The 14,225-nt window shown below is 50.0% G+C and overlaps 3 protein-coding genes across 3 annotated transcripts; 2 read left to right on the top strand and 1 right to left on the bottom strand.

Moving 5' to 3' along the window:
- Window positions 1-625: 625 nt before the first annotated feature.
- On the top strand, window positions 626-2,882 carry L3040_001988 (uncharacterized protein; the record flags this gene model as incomplete). Its single annotated transcript, XM_007289447.2, has 7 exons — window positions 626-652; window positions 744-900; window positions 966-1,232; window positions 1,291-1,989; window positions 2,058-2,281; window positions 2,335-2,344; window positions 2,494-2,882. The coding sequence occupies 7 exons, from the start codon at window positions 626-628 to the stop codon at window positions 2,880-2,882; spliced, it is 1,773 nt and encodes a 590-aa protein (XP_007289509.2).
- A 7,751-nt stretch (window positions 2,883-10,633) lies between these two features.
- L3040_001989 (uncharacterized protein) lies at window positions 10,634-11,371 on the top strand (the record flags this gene model as incomplete). The annotated part of the gene is made up of 3 exons (XM_007289445.1): window positions 10,634-10,668; window positions 10,747-11,044; window positions 11,270-11,371. 3 exons carry the CDS (start codon window positions 10,634-10,636, stop codon window positions 11,369-11,371), a joined length of 435 nt encoding a protein of 144 aa, XP_007289507.1.
- A 360-nt stretch (window positions 11,372-11,731) lies between these two features.
- Window positions 11,732-14,188, bottom strand: L3040_001990 (uncharacterized protein; the record flags this gene model as incomplete). Its single annotated transcript, XM_007289444.1, has 6 exons — window positions 11,732-12,266; window positions 12,316-12,353; window positions 12,456-12,820; window positions 12,920-13,053; window positions 13,171-13,444; window positions 13,564-14,188. The coding sequence occupies 6 exons, from the start codon at window positions 14,186-14,188 to the stop codon at window positions 11,732-11,734; spliced, it is 1,971 nt and encodes a 656-aa protein (XP_007289506.1).
- Window positions 14,189-14,225: the final 37 nt, after the last annotated feature.

Here is a 14,225-nt window from a genome sequence, read left to right on the forward strand (position 1 = left end):
GCCACGTCCTCCTCGAAGTTGTGATGGTGTAGCAGTAGATTCGTCGCTGCGACGCTGTGCTATTCTGGATCGTGTGCAAAGTTGGATGGGGTATAATCCTCGCAGATCGACAGATATTTATTGATCGTCCAGAGTAGATCGGAGAGTATGAGTGGGGTGGGTGACTGTATCTCAGTATCGTAATAATATGAGGACTGTCGTTGGTGAGGCTGGGCCTAACTACTCACCAAGCGAGGCAAGGCTGAAAAAGGCTGAGAAAGGCTGACTGACCGACTTGCACCTTTCTTGCCAAGCCTGCTTAGTCATACTCCTCTAAGGCCACTTTCATTTATTTACTTTCTCTCGCATCATGTACCAAACCATAATGCAAGCAATGCTCCCTTGCATTGCCTCTCCAGAACAAATGCAAATTGTTTCCATATTCGTTTATCCTACGTTATTTCTATCCGCTCCATCGATGAATTCCGTACTTGCATCTCCACTTTCTCAAGACCGCATCCGTATGCGCGTATGATGTCATCATCTGCAGTCCCCGCCGGCTTTCCGAAGCTCGTCCAACTAATGTAGAAATCTCTGGGAATCCTACATTTTCTCTCTCTTGAGCGGTTTTTCGTTCGTACGGAAAATGGTGAATTCGATTTCCGTACCAAGCGTAAGATCTTGAATCTCTTTCCGTCATCTCGTCCATCTCGTTCCTGCCGTATCTCAGACCCAGTCTCGCCTAACGCTTGGTATCAACATAGATTGGCCTTGCGAACTTGAGAATGGAGGACGGGAAGTACGTAAAACTTCGAAAACCGCGATACGAGGACGAAGATACGTCGCCAACAACATCACGCGAGTTGAAGGGCTTTTATGTGTATAGTCTTGCCGCCGAGGTATTCGCTGTTTGCGGTGTTGGTAAGCTCACCGACAACTTCTTTTTCTTCTATCGCTACCTGCTTTCAAATCTGAACAATCGGCAGGATCTTTTCTTCCAGTGACTCTGGAGCAGCTGGCACGCGAGAATGGAGTCTTGTGGTCAGATCAGACCACCCCGTGTGTGGCCAAAACTTCGACGAGGGTGGCGGCAAGGGTTGTGGCAGCAAGAGCCGCGGCCTCTGATACCACTCAATGTGTTATCCCAGCCCTGGGAAACATGACCACTTCGTCGTTCGCCCTCTACACTTTCTCCATAGCCGTTTTCGTCCAAGCCTTGGCTCTGGTGTCTTTCAGTGCCGTCGCAGACCATGGTGAGTCTTCGAATACTCGCCGTTTTGATCGCCGTGGCCTGTATCTGACTACCTTCAGGGCTTTACCGAAAGAAGTTCCTGACAGCTTTCGGCTTCTGTGGATCCATCTCGTCCATGCTTTTCATTGCCGTGGTCCCTCAAGCTTTTCTACTGGCCCCGTTGTTGGTGGTCATTGGAGTGACATGCCTCGGATCGTCCTTCGTGATCCTCAACTCCTTTCTCCCACTTCTTGTAGCGAACCACCCTCAAGTCGCAAGCGATGATCTTGCTGAGAAGGATAGATCCTCTATACCACCGAGGGTGCATTCGCTGGACTCGGGAGACAGGTTCTCTATTGATAGATCTCTCGATCTGACTCGACAGGCTGCGAACGATGAGAAGGACTCGGTTGCGCTGAAACTCTCGACACAGATTTCATCAACGGGAGTCGGAATAGGCTATGCGGCAGCTGTATTCGTGCAGATCCTCAGCATCCTGCTCCTCTTTGGCATGTCGAAGCTCTCCTCCGTATCTTCAACCCTGCCTCTCCGCCTTGTCCTGCTTCTGGTTGGCACGTGGTGGCTCTTGTTCACCATCCCATCTTCAATGTGGCTTCGTGATCGACCGGGACCTCCGCTGAAGAAAATCTCCGACGGAAACGTCCTGAGGTCTTGCTTCGCATACACGTTGTTCGCCTGGGGATCTGTGTGGAAGACTGTCAAAATCGCGGTCAAGCTACGGCAAATGGTGATCTTCCTAATTGCCTGGTTCCTGCTCAGTGATTCAATCGCCACGGTCTCGGGGACGGCCATCCTCTTTGCTCGCACCGAGTTGAAAATGGGACAGTCGCCATCGCGCTGCTGTCAATCACCGCCACGGCTTCTGGCATTGCCGGCGCCACCCTCTGGCCACTGATCTCGCGCCGACTTGAACTCAAAACAAATCGCACGATCGTTGCGTGTATCTTGGCCATGGAACTGATCCCGCTCTACGGTCTGCTGGGCTACGTTCCGCTCGTGAAATCCTGGGGCGTGGGCGGGCTGCAACAAGCCTGGGAGATCTACCCGCTGGTATGTCACCTCCCCCCAAGCCACAACATCTCTTCTAACCACGCTCTCTCTAGGGTTTCATCCGTAAGTTGTGAACTAATCACCCCTTTCTTTTCCCTCTTCCATCCCACCAAATGAGATAAAGACGAGATGATTCCCAAGCCAACACCTAACTAACACCTTTCCCCAACGCCCTCCTGTTCGGATATCTGCTAACCTCCCATATCTCCTAGACGGCTTCGTAATGGGCGGCCTCTCATCCTACTGCCGCTCCCTCTTCGGCCAACTAATCCCCCCGGGAAACGAAGCCGCCTTCTACGCCCTGTACGCCATAACCGACAAAGGCAGCTCCGCCCTCGGCCCCGCCCTCGTCGGCCTCATCGTCGACGCAACCGGCTCCATCAGACCCGCCTTCGCCTTCCTCGCCATCCTCATCCTGCTGCCGCTCCCTCTGATGATGGCCGTCGACGCCGAGCGGGGACGCGCCGACGCCGCCGTTCTGAGGAGGAGGAGGAAGAAGGCTAGGCGGGGTATCGATGCGGATGAGTGCTTGGAGAGCCGGGCTGCTGGCACTCCTGTGCTTGAGGAGGAAGCGGAGGGCTTGATGCGCGATCATGAGTAGTTGGTAGCTGGTAGCTAGCGTATTATGGATGCAAAGGGAATGAAAAGGGAATGAGATAAATCGAGACACGCAAGCAAGCAAGCAAGCAAACAAGCAGCATATTTGGAATGCTGGCTGCCTGTGACACTGATGATCATGTTGCAGCCAATAATAGAACTACTACCTACTACCGTAGTAGGTCGACCGTCCCTCTTCTCTAGAGATCAAGCCCAAGCCTAATCAAAAGCTTCGTCACTCCACTTTACCTCAACTCACCCACTCGGTCAGCCACTCACTCACCAACTCACCAACTCACTCAACCATTCATTCATTCATCCATTTTTCCATCCAAAAAGAAGTATAACAACAATAATAATAATATTGATAATGTTGATAATCCAGAAGGAGGCAGCAAGCAGTAGTAGTAGTAGCAGCAGCAGCAGCAGCAGCAAAGTTTCAATTCAGTTCAAATCAATCCAATTCAATCCAGTTCAATCCAGTTCAATCCAGTTCAATCCAGTTCAATCCAGTTCAATCCAGTTCAATCCAGTTCAATCCAGTTCAATCCAGTTCAATCCAGTTCAATTCAATTCAATTCAGTCCAAATCAATCCAATTCAATTCAATTCAATTCTGAAAACAATGTAAAATGTTTCCGGCGTAAAGGGGATGTAGAGATAGTTAGGAAAAGAAGCGCTGGAGTGCGTACTTACATACTTACTGCAATAGGTAGGTAGGTAGATAGCTTAGCGTGGTATTTATGGTTGGGGGCGGCACCTTTCCCCCCCCCCTTTATCGTCCTTTAGGGATGATGGATGGATTGAATTCGAAGCATGGGTTAGAGGGTAATATATTAGCTGTACTGCTGAAATGTAAAGTTTAGAAACAAAATAGGAAAAAAAGGAATGACGAGGCGAATGGGTCTGCAGTATCCGAGGTTCGAAATACTCAAGCTGATAAGCTCTGATAGGTTACTTGCTTTTTATCATTTTCTCTAAGTATCAGAGAGTTTGGGAAGGAGAAAATACAGTGAATTGATTGGATGCCACATTATGGAGAAGAGAGGATTGTTTTTGATGTCCATGTGTGTGTGCATTAAGCATGAATGCTTTAAAAATCTCAACAGAATGAGCGATCCACCCGTCCAAACACTTTCAAGCTCAATGAGCATTTGAAGTCAACATTCTGCAACTGAACAGTCTTCTATCTATCATAGACAGGCAATAAATACAAAAACTCTCCTTCGAGCAACCAAGAACCACACACATGGACATCGCCGGCACCACCTGCTAGACACCAGACAAGTTCAGAAGGATCAGCAGAACAAATGCGTCGGGAAGGAGGATACTAACCAGGATAAGGGCCCCTCCCCTAAAGACACTGAGCCTCAGCACTGGAGTGGCGTCCCGCTCCAGCCGACCAACTCAGTGATCTCCAGGATCTACCAATGCTAAGAACCATCATCGACGACTCTTTGGGAGCGCCTCCGGCCCTTTTTACTCCCCAGCTAGGCTGCCAGGCTGGATCATTGCAAACCGACATACCGTGGAAGTCTGACCAGGGGGGGAGTCTGACAAAGGCATGAAGTAGCAATGATGCGGAGACGCCGACCTCCACTGTTGGCGACGACCTTGGTGATAAAGGACACGAGGATGCCACCACGCCCCAGGAAGTCTTCTCCAAGATTCGGCGCGAACTCAGGGTAGTCTTACGCACCCTCCACCGTCAGCCGTCAGCATCACCTGCACGGCTTGGATGAGTGATACGTCCTTTCGGCAAAGAGCTACTGTCCTGGAACACACTTTCTCTCAAAACCTTCTCCGAGTTTAGGCGCGAACTCAGTGTAGTCTTAAGTATTCCCACCGGCAGAATCACCTGCACGGCTTAGATGAGGGATACGTTTGGCAAAGAGCTACTGTACTGGAAACACGCTCCCGCTCGAAGTCTTCTCCGGGTAAGCGAACTCAGGGTAGTCTTACGTATCCTCCACCACCCACCGTCAGCTTTACCTGCACGGCTTGGATGAGTGATACGCCCTTTAGGAAAAGAGCTACTGTCCTGGAACACCTCCTTCAAAGTTTTTTTTCAGTTAGGCGCGAACTCAGGCTAGTCTTACGTACCACTACCGTTCACCGGCAGAATAACTTGCGCGGCTTGGGCTTGTATGAGTGATACGCCCTTTTAGACTGTCCTGGAACACACTTCACCTTTTTAAAGTAAACCCCCTGTGCGCAGACGGAACACGTGCCAAGTTTTCGCCAGGCTTCACGATCCGATGGCGGCGTCTGATAACTGGTCGATGTGGTAGAGTGTGCATTGGATTTTCACAGAGCCCGGGGGCTCTGTTTACTCCATTGCGGATGGACAAATGAGATCAGACAAGAAGGACGAGTACCCCTTGCTTCGCTCTTGCAGTCTAGAAGAGTACCTTAGGGAACAACACTCGAAAGCACCCGAAAATGCTAACGAATCCTGAACCCCGAACTCTTCGTGCCGCGCCCTTAAGAGGACCTCTGGTATACTTAATGTTAGCCCTGCCCTTATCTATGTGGAAAGGAAGGGAACAGCTTACTCTTGAGCTTCGGGTCACAGGTATACCACATTCCCCGTACGTTGATCAGTTAACACTCGGTACATTGTACCTGTATGCCATATTGCTCGGATCGATCCACAAGGCTAGACTTATGGTCTTCAAGCATTCCAGGTGCCCAACCGCAGCCACGACCCGCAGCTTCAGCCGACTCCCTGTCTCGCGGAGAGTAAAGAACTCCAGCCGTCAGCAAATGGAATGGTGACCCGACTTACCTTGCCCGGTGCCAGCAACGTGAACATTCTAAATCTAAAGCAATCAAGAATCCTAAAGCAAGCAAGTTAGCAAAGCCCTGAAGGATAAGCAGAGAGGAAAGACGGAAAAAGAACAAAAGGGATAGAGGATATCACTTACCACATAGTCTCCTCCGCTGATTTCATGTTTGAAAATACAAGTCCTCCTCCTGTGGTTACCGATGCCATGACGTGCAACTTTGATGTTGTTTGTTTTGTTGGAGTGCAAGTCTTTTTGTTGCATAGAGCGTTGCCGTGCCGGGCACCAGTGACCTTGGATATTCGCGGAGGAGGACTGCTTGCCAATGTTTTGTTGCAAGTTGTCTCGCGTCGAGAGGATCAAGATGGCAGTCGACGACCTGCAACGGACTTGAATTTGCCGGCAGTGCAGAGTTTTTTGGTCGGAAGCCTTGGGAAGTATCAATTGTTTGTTGTGAAGATGGTTTCAATTGCATTGTGTGTAGCGTTGGGTAATGGTGGTTGTGCAGTAGCTGTGGTAAGATTGACCTCGAGTAGTAGAGATGTTGGATATGAAAGTCTCAATCCTTGGGTCTCTTTCCTCCCCTTGGTATATCTCACCTCAACAGCCACGAACAGAGGGTGATCAGTCCTCTGCCAGGGAATTGTCAAGGGTCGAATGACCTTAGGGAGTTCAGAGTGGCATGTGCTTGGTAATGATGGCATCTTGTGATTTTTGATGTTTCCGAGTCCGACTCAGCTTTGCATGCTGCTCGGATGCTGCGTGGACTTGGATGGGACCTTGAAGGATCTTTTTGATGTGTTAGCTTCAGAAACTCTTGGCAGTGGTTGTGAGTTGCGAGTACTTGTAGGTTTCCATCCGTGAACTCTGCCAAATTCCTCGAGAAAGATATTTTCGTTTGAAGTGAAGCAATTGACGCGGCGATGGAGGAAGTATGCGAAGTGGAGAAGATGTCTCGAGCCTAGACTCAGGTAAGTAGATGGCCAAGAAGATACAAACAGGATAGATGTTGACTTACATTTGAAGTATAGGCAATTGAAGAATGACGGTCGCAGACGAAGTTATTGTTATGGAGGAGGCAGAGTGTTGTTCTGAGAAAGCGATGTAGTCGAGGTGAGGACCAATTGGAGAACGACGGTCGCAGACGGTGGTATTATCATAGAGGAGAAACTGTTGTTGTGAGGACCGGATGTAGTAGATGTGAAGTCCGATTGGAGGAAGATGGTCGCAGAAGGCAGCATTGTTTATAGAGATAGAAGACTAGTGTCAGGCAGTGATGCAGTGTGGGTGAGGATGTCGAGTATGGAATTTTTCTTCATGAAGATGAAGTATGCTGGTGGAAAGGAGCAATCTGCAGAAGGTGTGAATTGTATGAAAGGCTTAACCTGTGTGTATTGTAAGTATGTTATGGGACAACTAGTGTGAGGAACTTACACTGTAGTAGATGTAGGGCCGGCTGTCCCAAGGCCACAAAGCTTGGAGATCTCGTGATGTGGATGAAAGTCGCTCGACGCTTGCTTCGGCCCCGTCTTGAAACACGTGAGTTGTTCGTCGTTTTGATTAAGTTCAAGTGGGGCTTGTTGCTGAAGAAAGACGAAGAGATGTGAGAGGCTTGGGGAGCAAATGCCTGTATGCCTGATTTTTGATTAGAAATCAGGACCAAAGGTGATCGAGCGAGAAGAAAACTTACCAAGCAGCTGGCCGTAAGACGCGGTCGAGCTCTCGAGGGAGAGCTCGAGCGCGAGCGAGAGCACGTCTGGTGGTTTTTATTTGGGAGGTGGATGTGCCAGACTGATGTTGTGAATGTATCAGAGGATCGCGTATTGTTTGTTTTGTTTGATTCTAAATCATCTTCAAGAGTGCGCGACAGGCTGTGCATTTGGAGTCTGGAAGTCTGCTACGAGTCAGAGATTGTGTAGAGGAGAAGAGGCCAAGGTGCCCCGATGGTTGGTTGCAGGATAATTGGAAGTTGTGGGTGGGGAGGTTGAGGCAGGACGCGGGAAAGAGAGGATGACCATCTTGGAACGCGTTCGCGAACGCGAACTAATTGATGCGTATCAGGTTCTTTAAAGAAGCGGGATACTGTCATCATGATCGATTGAAGAGGGGGAGTAGGAGGAAGAGAGAGTGCGACGCGTCAGAGCTCGCACCGCTGACCTCGACGCGATTCGCTTTGAGGCCGACAGTACGCGCAGTGGAAGGGGAAGATGGGAGGATGGGAAGATGGGAGGATGGGAGGATGGGAGGATGGGAGGATGGGAGGATGGGAGGATGGGAGGATGGGAGGATGGGAGAGGGAAGATGGAAGATGGAAGGGCAAAGAGGGAAGACAATTGAACAGTACACAAACTTACCTTGACTTGTGATGCTTCTCTTGCTATGTGAACAACTGTTTTGATGTTCCACATTGCTCGAGTCGAGGTTGGGATGAGATTGTTATGAGGTTGGAGGTTGGAGGTTGGAGGTTGAGGTTGGAAGAAGAGACAGGAAGAGCGTCATGAGAATATATCCATGAGAGGGGCCCCACTTTGACTCTAGCCTTCCACAAGTTTCCAAGCTAAGCTAGTTTGGATTGCCACGCTAGTACTTCAGGCAGGCGCGACCCGCACCCCACCCGATCTCAGGCAGCATCCCTCGCCCTCATTGATCTATTCACTGAATCGACCCACAGTCTAGTGATGGCTGCCTTGTGGCCTGGTCACGCAATCATCGTGATAAAGTAGCCGGTTGATTGCATCATCATACTAATAGCACTTTCATGGGACGCTGCCCAGTGATGTGTACATCAACAGTGAGATTATTAGCCTCGAAACATAGTCTGGTAAGTCCGGGACTTGCCATGCGCTAGGACTAATTTTTCAATGGGCCGTAGTCTCACGTTTAGGGGCTTCCAGATGTCAAGGAGGGGTTTTTCTCTGGAGTTTTTTTTTTTCTTTCTTTTTCCTTTTTAGGTTACCCCTGACATCACTTCACGAGTGTTGAACTCACAGCACATGATTCCGTCCAATCCTGGTATTAATTAAGTCCAATAATTTTAGAGATTAGATGTATGCACTATGGGTCAAATCCAATTTTGTCTACACCCGGCACATTGTGATTTGTAGCGCAATGCTCCTCGCTTGTCCGCCTAGACGTGTTTCAATCACCTCGCTGCTCCACCTCTTGGAGGACGCTCTAGTAAAAAATCGACACAAGGAAACATAATTTCTGATCGTTTGATTCGTATTACTGCTGTTATGCTACGATCGAATCCCTGTTCGACTACTATGTCTACTTCCCATCTATGATAGTTCATTATGACCATCTTCTATGAGAGGCTATGCTGTAAAGTGTAAGGCGTGTTGACAATTATTCCAATAGAATAGTCGGGGCCAGATAAAATATTCAGTATACCTGGACAGTACAGTTGGAGGTGGACTGGTTAATACACATCTATATATATTTCGGTAGAAGTAGCGCAGCACATGTTGAGTTGAGCAGACCACCCATAGAAGAAGTCAGAACCTGCATAGCCAGAGACATAATTTAACTTACCCGTTCGTACATATCTAATACATCGTCTCCCAAAGCAAGCAAATCGGTTACTGCTGTCATGTCCTCAAATCCAGCTCAGACGTCGAAATTAATTAGTAGCACTCCGTACAGTACAGTATACTGCCCCAAGCCACTGGCAACATCCGCAGCTTGACAATAGGTTGAGCATATCCATTACCTATTTCCAATCGAATCTCATACCCAATTGGCCATCTACTGCTATCGTCCTTGTAAAAGCAGGAGTTTACGCAGCTAATACCCAGTATCAGCAAGCCGGATGTCGTTGAAAATTAACCGAGAGACCCCACGGCGCGGTTCGGCACGGGCCGCAAGGTCACTAGCCTGATACATCGACCATGGATCGTAGTATTGTACGGTATCTGGTAACCTAGCGTACCAAACCCCGAATTTTAGTATAGCTCATTTACTTAGCCTGCAAAACCTGGATTCTAGACGCAGCTCGTTTCCTTCATCTAGCCCGCCCCGGATCATAAACACAGTTCATCTACCTACTTCCTTTATCTACCCAAACCCAAACCACAGCCTGCGTAGCTCAGCTAGCTAGGTAGGCTGGCTACCAGACATACTACATCCATCCATCCATCCATATACCAGAATCTCTCATCCCAGTCCTCTCACCTGCAACCATCCCCGTCGTCTGCTAATCAACCTACTCTACCCAGCCCACTACCCATTCCGGGACGATGTTGCGCGCTCAACAATCCGTCAAGCGTTTCGTGGGTGCATTTGGATAAGCCGCGGCGGCATATCCTCACCCTCTTGATTTCTCTGCGGCGTTACTCTGCTTCTTGTTCATCACATGCGTCGCCGGGCGGAATGTGCAGTATAAATTCGCTGGCTAAACCCTTCCGCCCCCCCTCTGCACCTTTGAGTATACCGAACCGCATACTGTATCTCCCTTCTTCTCTTTTTAAACAAAAAAAAAATACATAGAATATAACGCTGCCAGAAACCAATCTAACGGAAAGACCCGTGTGAGCCATGTTACGGATATCAAATAGGTATATATATCGCGTAATCTGTCCCTGTCCTGCGGATATACATTGATCTCCTATTCTTTATCTAAAGGTGAAAGGTACACTCCCATCGCCGTGGAACATCCACGCCAAGCGACAACCACCCCGTATATATCATCAACAACATATGATTCCATTCTTACTCTTCTTCTCATCCTCATCATCGTATCACAAATTACTATCTACCCCCTAAACATTCTAAAATTTCCAACGGAGCGAAAAAAAAAAAAAAAAAAAAAAAAAAAAAAAAAGTGAGGGCCGAGAACGAACACGAAAACGAAAACGAGAACGAGGAAATATGGCCCCACCCTACCGTACAACCTCAATTACCTACTACCTACACTATCACCCCCCCAAGCCCCAAGCAAGCCTGCCGCCCATGAGCTCCCCCCCTCGAAAATGGTCCTCTCCTTCATCCTAATCCAAAACAGACAGTGCGTCCTCCCCCTCCTCCCCCCCTCCCCCACCCCCACCCACAAACATCCACCTAACCCCGCTCCCCCCTTCCACAGAGGCAAAACCCGCCTAGCAAAATGGTACGCGCCGTACAACGACGAGGAGAAGATCAAGCTCAAGGGCGAGGTGCACCGGCTGGTCGCGCCGCGGGACCAGAAGTACCAGTCCAACTTCGTCGAGTTCCGGACGCACAAGATCGTGTACCGGCGCTACGCGGGCCTCTTCTTCTGCGTCTGCGTCGACGCCAACGATAACGAGCTGGCCTACCTCGAGGCCGTGCACTTCTTCGTCGAGGTGCTGGATAGCTTCTTTGGGAATGTGTGTGAGCTGGATTTGGTGTTTAATTTTTATAAGGTGCGTTTGGGTGTGTGTGTGGGAGGGGAGAGAGGGGGGGGGGGGGGGGGGGGGGGGGGGGGGGGGGGAAGGGGGAAGGGGAGGAGAGGTGAAAGAAGGGGAGATTGGTGTGGTACTTGGGAAGGGGTGTGAGAAGGAACCTGGGAAGGGAGAAGAGGGAAAAGGCAGAGAGGAGAGGGGAGGAAGCGCTGGTGTCGTGGAAAGATGGCTAACGCGCTGCGGCAGGTCTACGCCATCCTCGACGAGGTGTTCCTCGCAGGCGAAGTCGAGGAGACGAGTAAACAGGTGGTCCTCACCCGGCTGGAACATCTCGATAAGCTGGAGTGAAAGAGGGGTGGGAGATAGTATATACGGAACAGAGGGCAGGACGGGACATGCGAGGTCAGCATACGGGCGGCGAATTGGCGTTCAAGGAGCAAAGCAAGTCAACCATCACTCTCTCCCTGGGTCAAGATTGCTCATGGAATAATGCAACGTGACGGTATTTCTCAATGCCAGTTTCACCAGGCTATGGCTTGGTCAGAGCTGTGCCGTAGTTGCTATGACATCTGATTGATTGAAAAAGCAAATCTAATGCACTCTGCTAAAGCCTTGCACCTCTAATACCATGCTTATCATATGCTCGCACCCCGAATCTCTAGAGATCTGCCATGCCCAACCATCCACGAGTATGCGGAGGAACGGTACTCAAGATCCGGAATTCCCGTCTGCATTGCAACTCGCCAGCCATGCCTCGACCGACCCCACAACTGGTGCTTGCTGGGCTCCAGACCTCTTCCGAATCTCTTCTTGCTTGGCCGGGTTGTTCGACAAGATCTGTACGAGGTCATTTGGGACTGGTGTTGCAAGCTTGAAAGTACTTCCGAATTTCTTCAGGTCCTCGATTTTCTTAGCCATTCGCCTTGTAGCCATGGGCACCATCTTGGATTCGACCGCCGTCCTGAAAGGGCCGTCTCCGATCTCGATTGTAGCTTTGGGGACTTTGGTCGGGCTCTTTCGAAATTTAGTCGTGAGTGTCGATGATTTACTAAAGTGGGTGGTGCGGAGGTCTGACGTGACAGTTTCCGAGAACCCAATGGCTCTAGAATCTGGCTCATCGCAAGTTCCGTCGTATTGCATCTTGATTTCCGGTAAGCCCCCTCGGCTGCTAAGTACCACCGAATCTTCAGTTAACAAAGACTCCTGGTCATCTTCGTACGAAAATAGTCCCGTTGGTCTTGGCCTGGCCATGCATAAGCATCCAGGCATCAAGGCGAAACAAAAGTGCTTACCTGAACTTTACTTGTTGCTGTTGCTCGCGGTCGACCTGCTGTTGGGCACGAGAGAGTCAGCATCTTCCTACCCAAGAAAAGAGAGATGACATGTGCCCTGAAGTCTTGAGACTGAAAAAATAGGAAATCCGGGCACCTACCTCCCACATATCTCGAGCCCTCCTACGCTTATTGATATGATTGACAATCTCACTCATTTCTGGTCGCGTCCGCATCAGCATCCGAACGAACGGCGGATATTCCTTGGTCGGTTTTTCGATCGTGAATTCCTCTATTTCCTCGTCGAAGTTCTCTCTTTGATCTGAAACCCTTGAAGCTGACGATATTTCAATAGGGCGGAGTGCAAAGATTCTGTCTGCATGAGCGTTTTCGTCGATGTATTCTATCATCTCTACGTCGCTCCTGCCACCTTCATCCTGCTCGTTGTCGGATGGCGTTACTTCTCTATCCGTCTTGCGAACCTTCCTTCGTTGTGGGCTGCCACTGGGCCTGGAGTAGTCTTGTTCTATGGCACTGGAAATCAGCGACAGCCCATGATTTTTTTTTTCCGGGAGCCCTGAGACATTTACGGATAAGCAAAAGGGGGAAAATGGACTGTTCATACCCCGGACTCGCTTCCCAGTGCCTTCCCGAATCATGCCCACGATCTCTTCTGACTGCTCTTGGAACAAGTTTTGCTTCTTCTTCTCTAGGTCCTGTAGTGACTCAATGAGTTCGAGCTTCTTGACAGATGGTGGGCTGTAAGATACAACGGTCAGCAACTGCTCATCCAAAGAAAATGACCAAGTCAATGTTTGCAGGAATCTTGGAACAAATTGGGACGGAATTCCCCGGGCTGCTGGTTCCGTTACCTACAAGCTGTAGCTGGTAGACGAGGTGCTAGACGACTCCACGGAAAAATCGCTCATTCTACTACGAATAGAACTCTCCTTCTTCCTGTCGTTCTTGGTGGGTGTGGCAATACCTCTTGCTTTACGCTTCTGTATAATGGAGTAGGGATCGGTGTTCTTCGGGCAAAGCGATTTAAAGTGGACCCCTCTTTCGTGGCAGACGTCGCAACGGTAGTCTACGGCAGGTGGCCTGTCGAATGACGCATCCATGTTCGTTGGGCACATCTGTAGGTGGTGACCTGAATCCAAATCAGCTTTCTCTCTCCCGTCGTCCCAGAATATCAGAGGACATTGATTCCATGAGCGGGACTCGACGTGAAGACAATCCAGGCCGCTCGCTCCTGACTTGAGCACTTACCTTTCTTGCCACACCTGTTGCAAATGTAGCTCACCGGCGGTGGAAGATCCAACTTGTACTGTTCAATCCGTTTTCTCTCCTTCCTCTCCCAAGCTTCCTCGGGTTTCTGGAATAACGAATCCGAAGGGCGGTAAATATCATGCCCACCCGACATCATCCTCGCCGATGCCTTCCTTTCACCGTGTGTCACCACCAGTCTCTCCCGGTCCATTCTCTCCTCTAAATTTCCACCTTCTCGCTGCTGCCTCGTGTCTTCATCAAACGCCTTCCGGATATCACGTTCCGTCGGCGGATGGCGGTGCGATCTCGACATCCAGGGGCCCTCCTCACGCTTCCACTCCTCAACCCGGCCGATAATCTCCTCCTCCTGATACCCACGGCTCCGCAAGCTCTGCACCCAGTGCATCACCGTGTTCGACCAGTGCTCGGAGCGGCGGGACGGTTCCTGCCGGTGCACCTCAAGCCAGCGCAGGTAGATCGCGAACGTGGCACGTGAGGAGACCTGTGCTGACAAACTCTTCGAGAGACTCCTCTGGGATATGTAGAACAGCTCCCGGTCCGTGATAGCGTACGGGTCTATGATCATGTCCTTGCTCCCCACGGTCGGTCTAGAAGCTCGCGGCATGGTTAGAGGAGAAGGAGAGGTGAAAAGGGAGAGGAGA

Source organism: Drepanopeziza brunnea (assembly GCF_022702325.1).
Source record: "Drepanopeziza brunnea f. sp. 'multigermtubi' strain 214-2 chromosome Unknown ctg2, whole genome shotgun sequence".
In the NCBI taxonomy this organism is placed as follows: Eukaryota; Fungi; Ascomycota; class Leotiomycetes; order Helotiales; family Drepanopezizaceae; genus Drepanopeziza; species Drepanopeziza brunnea.